This window comes from Curcuma longa, chromosome 15 (assembly GCF_044706935.1).
Source record: "Curcuma longa cultivar G26 ecotype Majalengka, Jawa Barat chromosome 15, ITB_CL_G26_1.1, whole genome shotgun sequence".
Classification (NCBI taxonomy): domain Eukaryota; kingdom Viridiplantae; phylum Streptophyta; class Magnoliopsida; order Zingiberales; family Zingiberaceae; genus Curcuma; species Curcuma longa.
Genome location: NC_133875.1, coordinates 6,986,684 through 7,009,145, shown reverse-complemented (window position 1 = coordinate 7,009,145; position 22,462 = coordinate 6,986,684). Strand labels below are relative to the sequence as shown.

Here is a 22,462-nt window from a genome sequence, read left to right as displayed (position 1 = left end):
ATTAAGAATGATGTTGCTAGAAATTTTAACTGTTCCTATTTCGACCATTTTGGTACAGGTGTCATTTGCTACATGTACCATTAGATGTTTACACATAATGTAAATGTTGAGAATAACATTTTGTCACTTGTCATATGTTCTGATGCTCCTGAATCAATGATCCAAGGGGAGGACTTGCTTGTGTGCATTGCTATAGGATTGCTCGTCGACAAATTGGAATTTGAACTTTTAGACATTGTTCTGTTGAAATAATTTTTGGAGGATAACCAGTTGCTCTTTGGAGAAAGGAGAACTCACTGTTTTTGAATTTTCAGCAAACACATGATGTGCCTTTGCCTCTCTGTTAGGATAATTATGAGTGGTGATGGGAAGGAGATTGCCTTCTGGCGAAGACGGCACGATGCGGGACATGCCGGAGGAAGTTCCTGTTGTGTCTTGCACAAAGTTGGACATGTTCTGTGACACCTGGAGATAACCGTGGAAGTCAGCTGCTCTGTTGTTGATGACACTGGAATGGAGTTGACGTTGCTGCTGTTGGAAGAACCAGCAACCATTCGGCTGGAGGAAGAACCAGCTGCTAGGATTCAATGTTGCTACTGTTGGAAGAACCAGCAACCATGCAGGTGGAGGAAGAACCAACTGCTAGGATTTCTGCAGCTAGGGTTTCTGCTTTGATACCATGTTGTTTGACATAAAATTATAGTGGAAAAATTTTATATTTCATTGATAGCATATCCTCCTTATATACAAAGATAAATTCCTTAAAATCAGGGATGTGGATCCCTTAAAATCAGGAATGTGATAAGTATGAGCTAATTACAATCCATCTAGGGAATAGATTTCACAAAATAAATCCCTTTAAAATAGGGGTAAAATAATAGGTTGCCTAGTTTGAATTTCAACAATATCTTTGTTTTTTTCCCTACCTCTTTCTCTCTCTTTCATTTTCTATTCCTCCTAGGACACTCAAGCTTAGCCAGTTGAAGACTGTCTAATACTGATGTTAGGTAAGATTTGACAATTTCTAAGGATAATTTTTAGTCAATGCTATACACTGATTTTGGAAGAGATGCTGTTTGCTTGATCTTTTGAGATAAGCATTGAGATTACTTGAAAGGTTTCGTTTAATTGCATGGAGATCATTATTTAAAAATTTGATGTTGTTGTCCTTGCATATGCAGTGGCCTCATTTATGTTGTATATGCATTCCCAATATGCATCAAGGCTAATTTATAACCCAATAACATTGAAATCATACTGGATATTGGTTATGCAACTGCATGTTCAGGTTTGGGTTAATTTTTTTTCATCAATAAAAATCAAGTGGAATCAAATGTGGTTGATCAATAAAATTTGGAGTCCAATGGAAAAAAGAATTTCTAATCTAACCGAGTATTCATTGCTACATGTTCCATGTTTTAGACTATATGGATTTCTATTGTTAATTATTAGGATTTGTTATGGGATAGATGAAGGTTTTTAATAGAAGGTTGATTTTTTTTTTTATGGGATAGATTGAAAAGTCATTTTATATGGACTCTCTGCCTTCCTGGTTGGTATATTATGCAGTTTATGTAAGATATATATTTGTTTTCAAGATGTTATGCATTTTTTGTAAATGCGATAATCTTGAATACTTTTTTCTCTAATCTGATTGATTAATATTCATTTCTACCCGCTGTGTGTTTTATGTTATATGGATGTTAAACATCCAATGTGTTATGGGATAGATTTAGCTTTCTATAGAAGGTTGATTTATTTATTTTTGTTATCTGATAGATGAAAAGTAATTTTATGTGGATTCCTTAGTCTCACTGGTTCTTATATTATGTGCATTATGTAATATATATATATTTTTATACATCATGTTATGCATCTTTGTGAATGTAATTAATTTGATTCTTTTAATTGGATCACATAAGCAGCCTTATAGCTTGTATATGTTCAGCTCTATCACATAGCACATTTTGGCAGTGTCTCAACCACATACCACTTTCATTTCAATCCTTCATGAAGATCTATTAAGTTTAGCATGATAATTTTTTTCTATCTTTTGTTAGTTCTTTCACATAAATTCAAAATATTTAGTGTTCAGTATTGGTAGCGTAACTGTGTAAGCCTTTTCTGTTGGATGCAAAAGTATATTTTAATAGTGGAAAACTGCTTTTAACTCAATTTTACCCATATATGTTTGTGTACTTGTTGTTCTACTTTTAATTGGTGCATTGAAACAGCTATACTACTTCTCAAACTAATTATTCTTGATATGGAAAGTCATATTCTATTACATATCTTTTGTGAGGCTGGTACAATTATGCGCTTTATTACCTGTTTTGATATACTTATTTTTGTCATTTTGTGTTTAATATTTTGCTTTTAAGTCAACTAAGCTTTGTGTATAATACTCTTTGGCGATTTTAATGCTTCTGGTATACAGTGCCAAATTTATGGGAAATTGATTCTATCAAATGTCTCCATTGTGTTCCAAAACAATATACCATTGTGTTCCAAAACAATATATATTGTGATGATTCATTACTTGCAACCCAATGAAAATAAAGGTCTTGTTAAAGTGAAAGATGTCTAAAAAATTGTAAATTCGTGTGTTTTTATGTTCAAAAAGCTGATGTAGTTTAACGATACTTTGACTCTTCATATACCCACTCTGCTTCAAGTTCACACACTCTGTTCCCGTGTCAGATATCAACACACAGATCTGACACTCTGATTCTATTGATCACTTGTAAAAAATTTTAGAGATAGCCATGTTGGGCACTTGGCTCCCATATATTTGTACCTGTTCGAGCAACAAAATTCTAGTTCATATGCGTTTTTTACTAAATACTTGTCCGAAATGCTATAATAAACAGGATTTGTAAGATGAAAGTTGGATTACATAGAATGTTATGATGCGTTCTTATTAATCTATTGTATCTAGAATTTTAATCGGTTTCATCTTTCTTCTTTCTGCTTCTTAGGTCCCCAAAGATATTGTGCTTTTAACATCACAATTTCTAATTTGTATTTTATATTGAGGCTCTATATTCTTGGGTTAATAACTGAACTTATTCTGCATTTTAATTTTTTTAAAGGCATTAAAGAGAATCTTTATATGAATTTCCAAAATTCCTATTCAAAAATCTTTCCAGACATTGATTTTGGGAATTATCTTGTTTAGGTGGATAAATTATTTGATGTGAATTTTAAATTGCTAATTATCTTGTTAGGACTGTGAAAATATTGGCATAAGTTTAATTTTCTTATGATGTTTCCCAATTTATAAATTGATTTGTTTGCTAGTTTAGTTGATTGCTTTTACTTGTGATGTTATTCCTTTCCTTTGTTTTCTCCAATTCTATTTGGCTTGGATTTTTTAAAAGGCCTCTGATTGTCCAAATATAATTTAATTTTTGCCTGGTAATATTCCTCTGTGAGTTTTCATTCTTGATGTTAGTTTTTTTATTTCTTGATTTGAGGTAGTTTTTCTTGCCCCATCGATTTCTGTTTCAATTCTTTGTGACTTCAATTTTGATCCTTCAGCAATTTGGTATCACACGTCTTTGTGTTGCATCAAATTGGTATTAGAGCAACTTTGCTTGATTATTTTGGTATTAGTGTATCCTTGTTCTATAGCAGCTGCCTATGCCTTTTAGGATATATATGATGCAATTAATAAAAGTAATTCTGTATAATTTTAAATATTTTTTTTGAATTACCTATGATTAACGATCATTGTCAAGCTGAATTTTAAGATAGCGTACATACTCTGCTTGGAGATCATATAGTCATTTCGTATTCTGCAGCTGAGTAATCACTTATTTGTGTGGTTATTTCCTTCAAAGTTTTAAGCTTAAGAAATGGATGGCAACATACATTTATAGAGGTGAATGGTTAGTTGTATATTGGCTATAGTGATGCGCTAAGATTTATTCATTGCCATTATTCAGAGGGCATGGCTGATAAAGCTGTTAGCATTGGAATTACATACAGCCGATATGGGTGAATCAACACACCGAGAAGCATGCCTTGCGATTTTGTCTTTATGTTTTGGTCAGATTGCTGGTGGTAGTTACCGGAGTCCAGAATTATCAAGAACTTCTGAGTTTGATGCCAGCAATTTTGCACAAAGTACCACAAAGAAGAAAAAGGTGCAAATTTGATACTCTTTGTTTCTCATATCTTGGTGATTTTTCACAAGTACAGCGTGTTATTTATGGGTTTAAATTTTTGTGGTTGAAGTATATGGATAGGAAAACTTGTTTGCATACAATTCTGAAGAATAATATGGTGTACCTGGAATGGCTTGCTTTTCAATGGCACAAAACTTGGCTATGGATTTGTGTGTGTTTTTTGTAGATATTAGTTGATTAAATTTATAGTTTGTGCATGCTTGTGCTTGCTGTTTTGTGTCCCTGGCAAGGCCATACTTGGCACTCTGTAATGCATTAGTACTGATCCTCAATGAAGGAAATGAAAGAGGTGACATGAACGATGGAGGGTGGGTTGTGCAAGGCTAAAGCATGAAGTGGGGCTAGTAGTTATTACTTAGTAGAATGGTGACACGAGGGAAAGCAGGAATGGCATTGCAAGGTGGAATTCTATGTGCATGGGGCTCATGCACATTTAGTTCTCTTACTCTTGTCCAGAAACCATGTAATTATTTTTGGAAGTTTATTGGTTTGTATGCTCCAGCACTTGTAATTAGTGTACTTGTCAAAAATATGAAAGTTTTAGCCTCGTGATAATTACCTCTAATGCTTAGTGCTCTTTTTGGTAGAAACTTGAGAAAGGACAACTTGAATTTCCCCAAGCCATTGGAGAAAATGGACCTTACAATTCCATAAGTGTTTGGTCTAATTTATCTGATAATGGTTAAACTAGAACTGCTAGATCTCTTAATATGATAAGTAACTCCGCAATTTTTTCATCTGTTTTTCTTCTGTCTAGAGAGACTTTCTAGTAACCTTCTTATTCGATTACTGAAATGGCAAAATAATATTTATCTCTATTCTCTTGTGCTTTAGTCTATTAATGATTTTTTTCTATGCTGTTTATAACTGTTTCTGATCCTTCAGGTGTTGGAGCTACTCGATGTTGTGCAGTTTCGGACTCCTGATATAGGTTTACAATGTCCCCAACTCCTTCCAGCTTTTAAATTTGATGCGCAGGTTGCCTCATTTAGTACCAATTGTTTTTTTTTTCCCTTTCTTTCTTAGTTACCTTTCAGTCATCAACATTTCTTTCTTCAGGTTAATGATATATTAAAAAGTTCTTCAACCTCTGAAAAAGGTGGTGTTTATTATTACTCAGAAAGAGGAGATCGATTGCTTGACTTAGATGCACTGCATGATAAACTTTGGCAGGTTTTTATTTATTTTTCTTATTCTTGTTTCATTTTGAGTTATTGTTAATGAAATAATGGACTGGTATATGTTCCCATTTCTGTGTACCCACAATTTTTGGCTTTTATTTCCAAATGAAGTGCATTGTTATCTTGGGACTTTTTTCAGTTATGTATCCAGGGAGGTTATACTATTAATGATGCAGAGAAGACTGAGCTAAGAGCATCAATTCAACAGTTCCTTAGATGGGCTTGGAGGTATAACAAGAATCTCGAAGAACAAGCAGCCCAGCTTCATATGTTGTCTGGGTGGTCTCAGATTGTAGAGGTATATTTTTTTCTCCAGTTTGTTACCCATGGCTTTGACTATGTTTATATTCTATATTGTTTCACCTTTGCATAATGCTGATTCTTTTAGGTTTCTATTTCTAAAAGAATGCTCCTTCTGGAAGACCGGTCTCAGATATTGTTTGAGTGAGTGTCTTATGCTTTGGTCTAGATTTTGAAACTTGATCGTATCTGATAAGCCTACTTTTTGCTTTGAAGGTTGCTTGGTGCTTCATTGAGTGCATCAGCATCTCCTGATTGTACTTTAAGAATGGCATATGTATTAAGCAATGTAAGATCCTTCTGCTATTGTTTTCTTTATATACTTGGTTCATCATCTTTTCCGTGTTTTTCTACCTTTGGTTTTTCAAGGTTGCGCTTACCTGTATGGCTAAATTAAGAGATGAACGATTCTTATGTCCTGGAGGTGTGGATTCTGATAGTGTCACGTGCCTTGACATCATCTCAGCAAAGCAATTGTCCAATGGTGCTTGCCACTCTATACTTTATAAGCTTATGATGGCTATTCTAAGAAATGAATCATCTGAAACTTTGAGGCGGCGGTACTCTCCTAAATTGCTGTTTCTTGAAATTTTAACCAGGCATATCTGGACCATAATCATGCTGCTCCTTAACTTTCCTCCACAGGCAATATGCATTGCTACTTGGTTATTTTCAATACTGCCGTAGCATACTTAATCCAGATGTTCCTGCATCCATTTTGAGATATTTGCTTAGCACAGAACATGATGATGATGATGAACTAAATCTTCAAAAGGTTCCTTTAATGTTGTAAATTGCCTTAAAGCAATCTGTCTCTTAACACACGAGTGTTTTCATCTCATTCAACTGACAACAGATCGGCAAGGAGCAGGCTGAACTGGAGAGTGCCAACTTTTCTATAATAAAGAAGGAAGCTCAAGCAATCATTAATCTGGTAAAACCTTTATATCTTATTGCATCCGTATGTCTGATAGTTGGTGCTGTATGATCATGTAACTGGTATACTAAAATGGCAATGTTTAGCATCAGTGAGGCTTAGTCACTAACTTTTATGAAGTGCGATTTGCTGTTATGCATCATCGTGTGGATTAACTTGGAAGAATATTGAATTGAAGATCTAGGAGTAAATGTGACACAGCGCCAAAATCTAATCTCATCCAAGATTTGCAAGAAGATGAATCAAGGGGATGAGTATCTCACAAAAAGAAAATAAAAACTCACCTAGAAAAAAACACTCTTACAGAAAAATCTTACATGAGAATTAAAGGAAAATACCCTGTTACATGTGTTTCTAAACCTTTGTTATAGTTTGACAATAATCCTGTCTTCGTAGAATAAACATATAAGCTCTAAAAACATTTTTCTAAAAACTGAACAAGTGTTTAAATTATCCAAATATTTTTTTAGAAATATAACAAAGTCTAAAATTTTGATAATATCCAAACTATGTTAAATGCTTCTTGATATATGTAAACATAGGATTTACTGATCTTGGTGAATCTCCTATCCAGAAATTATGGTAATTTTTAAAGCCACTGATAGAAATCATGAAATTGAATTGCGTCAACAATGTATACAATATTGATTCCAATTTAATCTGCTTAAATACTCTAGCCATTCTAGTTATCGTCATTTTGCTAGGGGAAAGGTACAGTGCAGGCCCAATACCGAGCTAATCCATATTCTAGCAGGAGCACATTCAATGTCTTGCTTGTTTTGTTGGCTGCATTTTAAGTTCTGTATCATTTATTACATTTCATATATGATAGACAAATTCTTTATTGAGCAACAAAATCTCTTAATACTACACTGTAATTAGCTCTGAGATACTTCTAAATTTTGTTTTTTAAAACGACATGTATCAAGTACTCTACACAGACTTTTAATTAAGGATTGAAATCTCGTGTCGTATCGCTCGATACGCACGAAAAATTTCGTTCCGCCGCGGCACCGGCACAGCCCCGGCACACGAATTCCGGTCGGGGAATGCCTCCGAAGGCGTCGCCCGGCCTCGGCGATGCCTCCGGAGGCTCCGCCCGGGGCCGGCGACGCCGCCGGAGGCCCCGCCCGGGGCCGGCGACGCCGCCGGAGGCCCCGCGCCAGGGCCCGGCGACGCTCCGCACAGGCGCACCGATCGCACGGCGCGCGATTTTCCTTTTTTTTTTTTTAAACTTAGGGTTTTAATTAAGTTTTAATAATCAATTCCTAGCTATAGTTCAAACTTATAATTCGGGATAATTTAAATAGGCTTTATTAAAACCTATAAATTATCAAAAAAAATTTATTTTTTATTTTTAAATATTTAGATTAAATTTTTTATTTTAATTAATATATTTTATATTTAAAAAATACCGAAACTATACCGGCACGGTACGATACGGTACCGAAACTGTATCGTTCCGGTCCGGGACCGAAACTCCGGCACGGCTCGATATTTTAAACCTTGCTTTTAACAGTGGTTCAGCACAATAATTGTTGAAGTTGTTAGTATCATACTATGAAAAGAGTATGGTATCATACCATATATATTTTATCTCTCTTGTTTGATAATTCCAGGTAACAAAGGATGCCATGCAAGGAAGTGAAGTTGGAAAGCCTGTGTCTTGTTATGTCCTTGATGCATTTCTTAGTATTGACCGTGATAAATTTTTCCTAATCAACTTCAAAGTAGAGGAATCTTGCGGTCATGTCTAACGGAAATAAACAACTTCTCTTGTAAGGTATGTCTTCTTCCATAAAAATTTATCACTCTCAATTGGTACATGAAACTCAAAGTTTGTGAGGAAGACTTTATAGTTTGTAACTTTATAGGCTGAGTAGTTGAATCACCTAGATTTCTTCTAACAATTCAAAATCATGTGCACCTTTGAAGTTTTTCAATATTTGATTACAACTTGCACCCTATCTTCACATGCTCAGAGACAAGTCCAGTTAGTCTGACATAACACAAGCTAGATATGTGCTCCATATCACAAGTTAGATACAGATCTCAAGGGGTTACCTGCAGCTAGAGAGAAAGTGAATTGGTCCTGCAAAAAATTGTGTTACTTAATGGATGATCAGAAGTTAGATATGTAATATTTTTTGTAAGTCTTACAATAATTAGATTTTATGAGACTCAGACAAAATAGACTAGGCATGTTAGAAAATAAAAAGAAGAAATTGAATGTTAAACCAAGACTATCTAAAAAATAGCTTCATTTCCAGTTGATGCAAAACAAAATAAGTGTGCTCCAATCTCATGATGCTGCATGTCTCAGTTTTCTATATTGCAAAAATGAAGATTTTTTTTTTGATTGAACTGGTGATAAAATTGGATTTCTAAATCAATGATGTACAATGAGATATGGGCTTCATTCATTTTTTAGGTCTTACGATAACTTGTCTCATGAGATTGACACAAAATGGACTAGTGCTAGAAAAGTTAATGTAAAAAATAATAATTCAGAATGTTAAATAGAGAATATCTATGACTTGATTCAAAAAACAAGTAAAATAAGTGTTCTCCTACCTCTCAATGTTGTATGCCTCTATTGGCAATCCTTCAAAAGTGAAGAAAATGCTGGAGAGATTTTTTTGATTAAATAATAAATAGTGTGATGGGTAGCTACTTTTGTAGGGCATAGAACATTGGCATAAATAATAACCTGGTTACATAAGATTCAAGCAAAATAGATTCATTGTTCATGCAATAGTAACATTGGCATTAAAATAAAATTAAAATTTCTATCAAGTAGAATTTTTGTAAAATGAAAAATTTTTGACCCTAAATTCTTTTTTATGCATCACCTTCATGACAATTTTTCTGTGTTAAGCATAAGCAACTCAAAATATGTTATGCTATCATTTCATGATTCTACATGCTTCATTAGATTTATATTTTTTGGTTGAATTTATTGGAACATATTTAAGAACTCATAAATTAAATATGTTTTATTCTTACTTTTATATCCTTGTTCCCATTGATCTATTTTCAAATCATTGTGTGCATGCTTAATTTGGGTGTTTTGAATCTTGTTTTCTGTTCAAATATTGTCTAGGTCATTTGAAGGTTACTTGTAACTTGAGACTATATTTGATTTTTATGCTTCACTAAATCAAAGATTGAAAATGGAGCTACACAGATGTTTCATAAACTATAATATTTTCAGCCTGTACAGGATGCTTGGTGCTCATTGGAATCACAACAGAGATTGTGCACCCTGGAGGCTCAACTTTCTTTGTTGTTGAGAGTCAGTGACAATTATGGCAAGCATGGTACTCAAATCCTTTTGTCTATGGGTGTCTTGGATCAACTTGGTTCGTCAAAGGCTGTGCTATTGCAGAACCAGGTAGTGTTAATTATTTGTTAAGTTGTTTGTCAGATACATGTTTCATGGTTTGGTGACATATCCAGGGAACTTCAAGATGGTATGGCACTCCTGCAAGAGATAGACTTGGAGAGGTTGATAAGAAAAGATTGCTTGTAATTCCAGTTCTTAGATTGGTTTCTAGTTTGACATCACTTGTTGAGTCATCAGAGTACTTGGAGGTATTATTATTTTAATGCATTGCTTCAATTTCTTAGTTAAAGCAAAGTGACAACAGTGAACAAACAGGTAGGAGAGTAATCAGAATCAACTGCAACCATCAAATGAATATTCTATTATAGTAATGTACTGATGTTCCTTCTGTAACATGATACTATCAAGTGCCTCAAACTAGAAGTCAAAATTCAGGAAATAGTATATCAATCATTCCTAGCTTTGTTTGTTAACCATGTTTGTTATAAGGTGAGGTTGTTATTCTTGCATTTGGTTGTTTCTAGTGATATTTGCATAGACTTTAATGACACATTAAGATCCATGTAGCCGTCCCATAGTTGGGACTGTTAGGCCTTTTGGTTCATGAAAATTTTTTATTTTCAGTTTGCAGCTTTCAGAAAGTAAAATTAAGGCATTGAAAATTGGAAATGAAAAGATAAACATTTATCAGATCATTTGTCTTTAATAAATTCAAATGTGACAAAAAGCCAATTTTAAATATTTATTTTATTTATTTTTTCAGCTTTCAAATTTTATTTTCTGAGAAACAAAGAAAGCTTTTAGAATAGTTTCCCAACCAAACAAAGCCTTGGCTTTGTTCGTGGTTTATGGTAAGTTCTGTTTTCTCGGGTTAGGTGACATCGATTGTAATTCATGCTCCATTGTTGAATACTTGTATTAAGTGTCATTTAAATAAATTATTTATGGTTCTACCTTTTTTCCTGTTTGTTGGAACTTTATTTCATAGATGCATGCTGCAGTTTCTTTGTGATCATGACAACAAATCGTTGAATTATAATGTTTTACAGAAAAACGTTTTGTATGTGGATGTCTGACATATACTGTAAGTAGATGCTGAATAAAGATATTATCTACTGAACTTGTTTTTCTGTATTTGCTTGATGTGGTAAAATACTATGATTTATTAAGCTTCATGCTACCTTAAGGTAGATTTTGACTTTGCCTTGTTGGTAGAACGCCTTATTTGATGGGTTATCAATGTACCACAAGTACAAAAATGAGTCATTTGCAAGAAAGAATTACCTCTAGCAAAGAGAGATTCATAACTTTTATTCGAGCTATGTATGTACTTGTGAATGATTTCACCAACCTTGCTTCTATTAACATATGCACATTTTGATTCTACTATAATACTGTCAAATGCATCAGCTGCCAAAGGTATACAACACCTTCTTTAGCTTCAATGTCATCTTCTTTGTTTGAGAAAATTGCCAAAACTTTTTAAAAACCTTTTTTTGTCTCTTAGAAAATAGAATTTAGAAGTTGAAAAGAAAATAAAATAAATACTTAGACTTGATTTTTTTTATATTTTAAATTTATTGCAGGTGGATGATGTGATAAAAATTTTCTAAAAATATTTAATGATTTTTATTTTCCAAAAATTGAAAAAGTTGCCAAATGAGAAAATTTTCAGTTGTCAAATGAGGTCTTACCATCTTGAATTATTAGTGTACAACATTACGAGACTTCGCAAAGAGTTAAGCAAACTTCACAATATTTGATAAAACTTCATACCATTGCTATTCTTTGGTTGGACAAATGATCTGAAAATCATTTAATTGTAGCCAAGGCATGAAAAACAATGTTTGTTATCACAACCCTTCTTTGTGGTGGAAGCATTCATTGGTTCTGCTGGAGAGTATCTTGGTCTTGCAAAAACAATTAGTGGGCTTTCAACTGATCCTTTCAGAAGAATTAGAATGATTTGTGTAGGCTTTTTATTTGGTGAGTACATCAATGAAGCTACAGAGGAGCTATCAACTTTGAAGGGAGAGCAAATTAAAGAAATGATTTAAAAACTGTGTATTACAATGACTAAATCTTTCTGTACTAACTCTTAATGAATTATTTGGGATTTAAAAGTGAAAGGAATCATTCTATCTACTAATGGTTGGCAAATTGTCGTATCACCAAACCATTCTCTTATTGCCACTGTTAGAGATATAGGTCTTTTGACTATCCACCAATCTTTATTCAAGAGACATCTTAGAAGGGCATCAGCAGTTAGTGCGAAGTAGAATTTCACATGTTTTTTTATCAACTCTGTATTTGAATAAGGTTGAATTAAATGAGTAGTCTAGTGTGAACAACTAACAAAATAAAGTTATGACTACAATGATCAGAATATATATCAGAGCATGACCTTTTCTGTAGAGAAATAGAGAGATTTTGTTTCTTGATCACTTTTCTTCTTTTTCAGCCATTATTTGCCTTTTTTTTTTTTTGCTTAACTTACCTCCCAACTGATCCTCAAAAGTAGTAGTGGATTCAATTATCTTGCAATAGTTTTTCACTAGTGTTATTTATTCTGTATGCTTCCTGCCTTCTTATCCCCCTTGTCGTTTCTTTGTCCTGCTAGTTTTTCACTAGTGTTATTTATTCTGTATGCTTCCTGCCTTCTTATCCCCTTGTCATTTCTGTCGTGCCACCTTTGTTATCTTGAGTTTGCCCACGATATGACAACAATGACGTTTATTAAGATTGTAGCTTGTAGATTACTAGATTGTATAGCTTCTTTTGAAATTTGACTAAGGAAATGTAATGTGGAACAAATAAAATATGAATAGAACAATACCATATTACAGTAGGATTTTATCTAGCTTTCATATATTCACAACATATTTTGGGGTTCTTAATAGTTAATGTCTTATTTGCAACCTAATCCATTGATTTTTTTTTTCTAAAATTTCTTTCGCAGCCACACCTCCAGGGTTTCGTGTTTGATGGATTTGCCAATGATGTATACCTAGCTGCATGAGAAAACCTCATCTATTTGCCATATAAGTCACACAAATACCTTTGACGGAAAGTAGAAGTGTCAACTGGGCCAAGCCCCCATAACATCTGTACTTAGCCTGATCCAACCCTAAATTAGTTGGGTTGTACTTGGAATAGGATAAGTATTGATCCCTGACCTCGTAGATCAAAATTCACTCTACAAATATTCGAGCTGTCTGTTGTAGCATGTGCAGCTTGTGCCTCACTGGCATGTCTATCCTGTCTTGCATTCCAAGCTTTACTCGAGTGCCAACCCAACCCATATAAATTTTATCAATTCTCTCCTTTACCCTAAAGCATCTGTATAAGAAAAAAGGCATAAGGGTATAAATTGCCACAACAGCTTGATCTTAAAATAAACCTATTCCTTAATAATCTCCCACAGTTCATTCCAATTTCCAATCAATCTATCTCAATCAGTGAGTAGTGTCATGGTGACATGGCCACTTATGTCTCCTCTCTTCGTCCATTTGTTATTCAACAGTTTTATTACTTTTTAAGTTTTTTTTGTAGAAACATGGTTGGTGTTGTGCTGGCTCTAATGGTCCTGAAACAGATTTATGTAATGTCAATATATTTGAATGAGATCAATTCAATACTGAGAAGAAGTTATGTGCTATACAAGATAATAACATCATTGAGTTTCTGCCAGTACCAAACATTAGATTCATTGCAGGTGAGGTTGTTGGTGGCGTGAATACCTAAGAGTCTAAGACACTGTTTCTAAGACCATTTTAGGCTCTGAAAGTGAAAAACACACATTAGCTCACCAATTGGTTAACACGGTAGCAGTAGCACAAGCTGGCGATGGAAATATTATACACCATCTAACTTGACCAAAAACATGTTTAATTATGCATAAAATACAATCTAAATATATAAATCAGTTAGTTAAATTGATCTCATTACAAAGTAAATTAGTTTTAGAAAATTTTAGTAAATATTTTATATCATCCAATTTATCTTTTTTAGCGAGTTTACGTAGTTGTAGACCTTATAATTTTTTTCACAATATATAATTAGTTTTAGATTATTTTGTATAGTTTCATGTTTATTTGAATGACACTGCCCCTTTATATCACAATTAACATGACATGGCACAAATCAGAGCCTGAGCTAATGCTGTCTCTGGGGTTTTAATGTTCTGGACAGTTTGTGCCTGGTCCACAGGTTGACATCTCTAACTTAAATCTTGAAGAAGTAAATCTCAGTTTATTGGGTTATTCTTGCTGAATGTTTTGCACATGTCTCTTTGGGTAAATCACTCAATTATATCTTGTTATGGTACATTATTATTTGTGTTATGCCAACAGACAATGCATTCTTAGTATCTGGATTTGGCAATCCAGAGTGTGGAATGAAGTTTCTCTCTTGATTTTGCATTGAGTTATACTACCATGTATATTTTTGTCCATCCTGTTCAGCCCTGTAGAATCTCCAATTGTTTTTTGTTCAGGTTAAAAATAAAATTGTACGTGAAGTCTTAGATTTTGTCAAGGGACACCAGTCAACTTTCAATCAAATTTTGAAGGAAGATATCTCAGATGCTGATGAGCTGACTTTGGAGAGGAGTAATCTTGTTGTCTCTATTCTCAGCAAGGTATCATCTCACTCAGAAATTACTTGGATTCTATGTCATGGGTGTTCATTCAGTTCAAACCAAAACGAACCTAGCCAATTAGCCAAACCAAAATTTTATATATTAATTTTTAGAGACAGAGCCAAAATGAATAAGAATGTAAATTAAATTGAAACAAAAGCAAAATTTTAGTCTTATTTGGTTTTGATTGAACTAAATTTACATCTCTACATTATAATTTTTAAATTTTATTATAAATTAAATATTTTTTGATCAGTTGTTATTTTATAATATATAACATGTTAAATTAAATTGTTATATTATAATTTTTTGTTATAAATTTAATAAATATTAAATGCTACACAATGAATTTCAATGATGTATTTTATCATTAAAATAGAAAAGAATAAGTTTGGTTTGGCTTACAAATTATCAAACCCAAATTGAACTTTGAGTGTTTTGTGCTTTGGTCAATCCCAAACCAAACTGAATCAATTTGGTTAAGAATTCAAAGTAAGTCAAAATTTCAATTCAATTTATTTTTTTTTAATATTGAACTCCCCCTTTCTGTATCTTTCCATACTATGTTTTACTTCACTAAAAATTCTGATGTCTTTGTTTCATTGTTGCCATAAATTTATTCATTCAAGGTATGGCCATATGAAGAAAATGATGAGTATGGTTTTGTTCAAGAACTTTTCTCCATGATGCACATTCTTTTTAGATTTGAGGTTGCATCTTCCAATTTTGCCAAATCATCAGATGCACTTGAGGTTTGCTTTCCATTTGTTTTAGATTTTTTATGGTAGATCATAGTGCATATGTTGACATTCTGTTTTGTGATGCATGTTAACAACTGTGCAGAATCAAAAACCAGAGTTTCTTACTTTTCAGCTGTGCCTTAGCTTGAGTTCTTATCTGTATTCACTATTGAAGAGGAAACTAATCAGGTTGCCGGTGGGTATATGTACAATTCCTGTTTTAAACTCAATGCTTCATGCCTGTAGTAGGATATTCTTTTTGCCTTGTAAACAGGTGTTAATTACCTAATTAGCATCCTAGAATATATTAGAGAATATGGGTTGATATACTTGATTCTCTTTATGCACGCGTGCGCACACACACACATATATATTTTGTTTTAGTTGTTACTTGTTTTTGTAGATTTGATAAGTTCTCTTTTCTTATTTTCTAGATGTGTTATCATCTATAAAGGCTTTGCAATATGTATTGATTTAGTGGGTAAAATTCATCTTCACCAATTTCCTCAATGCCCTTTTTTTTGTTTTTGCTGTTCCCTGGCTCTGTTTTCGTGTCAGTACCACATGTTTTCCTTTAAAATTGTAACCTGATTCTATTATCCATTGTTGAAGCTTTTAGAGTTGTTCCCTTATTTCTTGTATTGTCTAGTACGTTTACTGCTTTGTGTTTCTTGACATTACTGTCAATACGTAGCTATGTTTATTTGACATGACAATAATTGGTCCATAATTCACTTTGCGCAAACACCAGTTTGGTTTTAATGTTCATTTTGCTATTTTATTCAAGTTCAGAAAGGAAGGATGCAATAGTATAGTTACACCACATATTTGGATTTGAAGAGAAGTAAATAGCTATTTATTCTAAATTTCCCTCTCAAGTCTCAAGCATGACAAAATACATCAACTGTCTCAGCTGCTTGTGCAGAAGGTTTGGTGATGATATTGGTGGTTTATCCTTCTAGACAATTAACTATTTCTTCATCTCAATGAACTATGATATCTTTAGTATGTTCATGAAATACTGCCCCTAGGGCGTAGCACAGATGGTGGGTGCATGGTATTGCTGGCGTAATGGTCAGGGGTTGATTTCAGGAGGTAATGACCTGGGTTCGATCTCGTCATGCGCCTAACGCTTGTGTACCTGCATAAACTTCCCTCCACATCCGTGGGGCTGGCTCTAAGGGGGCTGTTGAGGTAGCAGATCTACCTTTTTTAGTATGTTCATGAAATATTGGGTTTGGTTGTGTCCAGTATAAAAAACTTGTTTATCAGGATGCATGTCCATTTGTTCAGAACTATTAAATCATCAAGCAGTGTTAAATAATTAACTGGCTTGCATTATCTTTACATGTCTTCATTATTAGATTGAACTACAACGCTGTTGATTACTCCATTTTGCCAAGTTACTTCTAATATTTTAGTATACTGAAGTGGGCCTTCTTCCAGTAACAGATCTTGCATGGTCTATGTCGAAGATGCTTCAATATTCAGATATACATACAAACCCTTTGATGTACTGTACAAATCTTGAACACTGCATTGTATTGGTGCAGTTTAGAATTTTACTTCAATTGACTTACCACAAAAACAACGAAGAAAATAAATTGCTTTTTAACTATAAAATATATCTTTCCATTAGTTTCTCATAACATTAGCAGTCTTCAAATAAGAACATTCCTGGTTCCTCTAACCGTCTTTTATGATTTGGTTAATTAAACTGTTTCTAGGTTTGCATTCTAGTTGGTATTACTTATGTATGATAATCATGCTCTATGATTAGCTGAAGCTGTATATCACCTGCTTTAGCTTGTATATTTTAATCCCTCCTCTCCCTTCAGTGTTCTTGTATGTATAGGATTGCTTCATATGTACATCCATCTGGAACAACTGCAGCATTAGTTTTTAACCAATGAGAAAACTTTAAGAGAATTGACATGGACTACAAGAGAAAAAGGTTGGAAACAACCAACACTATATGTTTAGGTATACCTAAATGTGTATTGTAGCCGCCAACTTTACCATTGAAGATTACTTGATTGCACTATTTTAAATCTCATTCCATTGCACCTGATAAGGGCAATGTAGAGTTCCACTCGTGCATCGAGACTGTGCATGGGCTGTGTGATGTAACACACCAGGGAGAGGTCTCTGGAGATTTGATGTGGAAGGCTCCAGCAAACTGCCATGTACATACTTTTCTTCCGCACCCTCCTCATCGTGTTGCTAAAGTTTGGTAGCCTTTCATCTTCTTCGTCTTTTGTTGTTTTCCTCATCCGCGGCATGCTTTTTATGGGTTTTTGAAGGCTTCCTACCATGATCTGTGAATAATTACAGACACTAGAAGCTTGCAGAAAAGAGGATCTCAAATGTGTGCATAAGATAGACTTAGTGACAGATACATGTGGATGTGTGCTTGTAGGAATGATCTATAAATTTTCCTGTTGGTAAAGGTTCTAAAAGGATTTGTATATACATGCCATAAAAAAGACACTACAGGTAAGAAATCGTTTACAAGAATGATCTGTAAATGGAAGGAGCTGCCTACATCAATGAAACACTGGAACTGGAGTTTGAGTTAGACAATTCTGGCAATTCAGTGAACGTGGAATAGGTGGAGGGATAATACTAATGTGGATGAAGAATGCTGTGTAATCTCAACTAAATTGGCATCTGTAAAGAAAGAAGGTTGTTGGGGCACTAGGTAATCAGTGGAGGAGATACACTTAATAATGGATACAGTGGAGTGATAGATAGATAAGCTTGCCTGTCACTAAAGGTATTAGTGGTAAGAAGAGTTGTAGACGCACAAACAAATACTAGTGTGATTTGAGGATCTGATGGAGGAAGCTGCCTACATCAATGTAACACTTGTAATGGATTTTTAGTTGGATAATTTTTGCAATTTAGTAAATGTAGGAATAAGTTAAGGGACAACACTAATGAACGTGAGGAATGTTGTGTAATCTCAACGAAGCTGCCATCAACGGAGAAGAATGTGGAGGCACTTGACGGTATAAAGGAATTAAGCTGAGTTTATTGTGTTCAAGCTTATTCATTTTGTTATTGAGCTTGTTCGAGTCAAGTTCCAGCTTTTTATTGTGCTCAACTAATGGCGTCATTGTTCTTAGAATTTAGGTAAAATGTTAATCTGATATTTTTTATTTTTAACATATAGATAATTTAAGATTGTAAGAAGTTATAGATTACCATATTTTTACATATTTGGAAAGAAAAATTGAGAAATAAATTTATAATTAAGATTTAGACAAATTAATAAATAAGTTTATTTATAAATTGTTCATAAGATTTGTTCATGAACGTTAACGAACCAAATTCACTAGTATTCAAGCTTGTTTATTTTATATGTTTTTTTACTATTGTACGAATATAAACGGGTTGATATCAAACTAAACACCAAGCTTGCTCATGAGCATTTGGTTCATTTACAGCCTAAAGGCACTAGCTAATTATATTATTGTCTTTTTCATACCCTATATATATATATATATATATATATATATATATATATATATATATATATATATATATATATATATATATATATATATATATATATATAATGAGTTGAACAAAAAACTTAGCTTGTGATACCCATGTCCAATAACATTTAAAAATTAAGGGTGATTGAAATTATTGGTGATAACCTTTAAATGTGGAGTTTTAATGCAAATAAGGAAAGAAATCAATTTAATTTTTGAATTGGTTTTGGGTGTTAAAAAATCAATACTTTTAGTTCCTAGTTTGGTAGTTTGATGATTTGATAATAGTTTAGTGAGATTATTGAGATTCCACATTAGTCGCCATTCTTTCTTTTGTTTGCATTTAAGTTTGTTAATGGGACTGGTCCACCAGTTCACAGACTGCTCACTTGACACTGTTGCTGCTCACCGAGCACCCGCTGCTTCTCAGTCAGTAACTCCATCCATCATGACAATCGCATGGCCTCAGCTTGACGCTGCCACATCTCTGTGTCTGCTGCACGTCACTTTCTGGGCTCTCGATTTCTTTGAGCTTAGAAGTAAAGGAGAAAAAAATAACGAGCTCTTCTTCAGCATAGCTTGCTGTCGGTTGACAAATTGCTTGCATTTGTCCCAACATCCTCTTTCATCCATGAAAGTACTCAAGTTGTCCATCACTGTACATCTTTACCTCCTGTCTGTTCTTGATCTTTGCTTGATATCAAGCCCTCTAGAAGTAGCTTCTACAGCCATCTCTCTGACTGCTACCCATCTGTCTTTTGTTGTGTCAGTCTGTCTCCCAAGCAACCTGCCTTTAGCGGCCTAGATTGGCAAGTCTCTTCACACAACCACATTGGAGTCTCAGCTTGACAATACTACTGCTTCCCACTAATGATGACTAGAATCTTGCTGCCATCTATGTGAGATTGGTCGACAATCGCTTTAGTCCCATGACCTGACTTCTGTGAGATTGGGAATTGGAAGAAGCTCTGTTATCATTACCTTTTGTGGGCTTGAATCACAAGCAGTAAAAAAAGGGGGAAAAGGTTTAATGAGTAAACAAAAAGAAAAAAGAATTGTTTAAGTGGTGATTTCGTCTTTGGATATAATACAAGGTCGGGATTCACTAAAACTTACTATTGCAAGAGGAATTTAGAAATTCCTAGATGGAGCAATGTCATATGCAACTCATCTCATCAAACGATACATTTTTAATATCAACAAAGTTTGTATGATTTTGATAAATGCACAATCGCTTTTTCTAAATATTGCTTGTGTTAATTTGAATTTCCTGAATTTAATTAGCATTCTTCTTTTTGCATTTTAAATTGCTTATCATTTATCCTTTTTCATGCATTTTATTCAGTTTCTTACATTGCTTTATTTTACAATTATCATTATTTATTAAAACCTAGATCGATATGATAAGAGGAACTGACTTAACTTCTTGTAGATACATGAGAGATTTGTGGCTCTTGGAATTCAGATCTTTGTGGGTTCATTTATATCTTTGTAGTAGTTGTTTGCATAACTTATATATAGAATAAAGGTAAAAAAAGGTGCTTCTGCAAATTGTGGAACTTAATCAATCGCTTGTTTCCCATAGTTGAGCTAAAGTAAAACATTCTATTTCTATGCTATAGCTGGGCAATCTTAAAACAACAATAAGATTCAATCTTTAAATACATGGGAACATTTTTCTAAAGAGTAGCATATCTTGCAGCATTGTGCTCCAGGTGACAAAATATCATTTGTTTCTTTCTAGACTACGCAATATTGGAAGCCGTGTGCAAAAGTTTTCTATTCTTTGGTTCTCTTCTGAAACTTTGGCATACTGAATTTAATATATGATTTATGCTTATGTAAACAAGGAAGGAACGATGCTTTGACTTTTTTCTCTACTGTTTTTCCTTGTGTGTAGACTTGACTACGTTGCTATTTTTGTTATAATATGTTGTCACATTTTCCTTTATGCTATAATTTATAATTTGATCATTCGATTTTTAAAAATCTAATAAATTCTTTCTCTCTACTCTGCTCTGAGGTGGCAGGTTATGGATTCTTCTGGGGACCCTGCTGAACCTGGTACACATCAGCATCCAACATTGTATATGGTATTGGGTCTTCTCAATTCTGTTACAACTACTCTTGAGAGATCTGGTGAAGAAAAGTTCTTGTTGCTTAACAAGGTAAAATTATTAAATGGTATAATTTCCTTCGTTGCATGTGTTTCAATTGCCCTTGTATTTTCTATCCTATTTCTGCCTCTAGGTCTGATCTACTGGCCAATCGATATATCATTAATGTGGGTAATATTGACACTTCTATTGGAATTCTAGTGTCACAGCAAAAATAACAAATTAAATCATATATCTCTATCATGTAAACTCGATAGTCATGCTTGAAATTGGAGGAAAGAGCAAAAGAATGAGCCTGAGAAAATGCAGTAGAATAGAAACAAGAATGATTGTATCCGAATGATCCAATTATATCTAAATAAATACTATCACTATTCTTAGTACACAGAGTGTGCCTGGACGAGTTGGCTTTCCTCGCACTGCTGTTGTTGATTGGTTGGCTCGAACTGGCCTACAACACCGTCACCCTATATCATAAAATAGCATAAATATGCAGATAAAAAATAATCATGTAGGAATTTAATATTCTGAATAACCATGTATATCTAGTTCAATGTAACATGATTTAAAATGATGCAAGGGATTCCAAAATAGAAATGAATCAAGTCATAAAGAACAACAAGATACAAGATATAATGGCTCTACAAATATTTAGTAATGATCATCAATTCTAACATCCATCATAGAAAAAAATTCTTAACTAATTCTGCCCTCTCTTGATCTCGACTACATTCAAGCAAGAAAAATGATGATATCCTCTTCTAGCATAGAACCAACTAAGGAGTAGTGGCCCACTTATAACATTTTTTCAATTGTGCCATCCTGACTTGCCCTTAATAAATCTCTTAGTCAACTATTTAAATTATCAGCAACACCTTTCCGTCAACAAATCCTAAATGAACCATGCTTATGTGGAATCACCACACAATCACACCATCCAACTGACCAAAATTAATAGCACAGTTATAAATCCTTCATGAGAACCTTGATTCAAGAAATAGAGGGCTTAATCATTAGATGATATACACCACCAGACCAATCAGCAATCTTTCCCTAATTATTTAGACATGTCTACAGACCAAACTAATGCCAACCATCTATACATAACAGATTCATCATCGAACCATCTAATCAATGATGGTGATCCAGCATAACCCAAATGATGGTGATCCAGCATTACCCAACAGACCACTCTACTAGACCAACCACCATCCAACTGATCTTTCTTTCCCCAATACATACAACTGTGGATCTGGAACAGAGAGTAACAAAATAAACTTCAATCGAACTAATTGTGTATTTAAACTTGAAGATATGCCAATGAAATGGATACTGCAAAGCTGGCTATTCCTAATATATCCTTTCAACACATCCAGCAACTTGAACGCACTACCTTGGAAACTAATGTGCACAGATTAATCAACCTAATGTTTATGTAGATTTACACTTACATCAATAATCCCCATCAATATACTGATCGATATGGATTGGAGAGACACAATTAAATCAGAA

At 33.8% G+C, this 22,462-nt stretch overlaps 1 protein-coding gene across 1 annotated transcript in view; it reads left to right on the top strand.

Annotated features, from left to right (window-relative positions):
• The window catches only part of LOC141846591 (nuclear pore complex protein NUP205-like), a 49,103-nt gene that overhangs the window by 16,168 nt on the left and 10,473 nt on the right, over nt 1-22,462 (top strand). Inside the window, 17 exon segments of the mRNA XM_074734627.1 lie at nt 3,948-4,148; nt 5,076-5,168; nt 5,250-5,363; nt 5,511-5,669; nt 5,760-5,815; nt 5,888-5,960; nt 6,041-6,231; nt 6,317-6,446; nt 6,528-6,605; nt 8,228-8,324; nt 8,327-8,391; nt 9,832-10,002; nt 10,068-10,202; nt 14,450-14,593; nt 15,223-15,345; nt 15,437-15,529; nt 20,864-21,001. Of these exon segments, the coding sequence (XP_074590728.1) occupies nt 3,948-4,148; nt 5,076-5,168; nt 5,250-5,363; nt 5,511-5,669; nt 5,760-5,815; nt 5,888-5,960; nt 6,041-6,231; nt 6,317-6,446; nt 6,528-6,605; nt 8,228-8,324; nt 8,327-8,391; nt 9,832-10,002; nt 10,068-10,202; nt 14,450-14,593; nt 15,223-15,345; nt 15,437-15,529; nt 20,864-21,001 (2,061 nt within the window).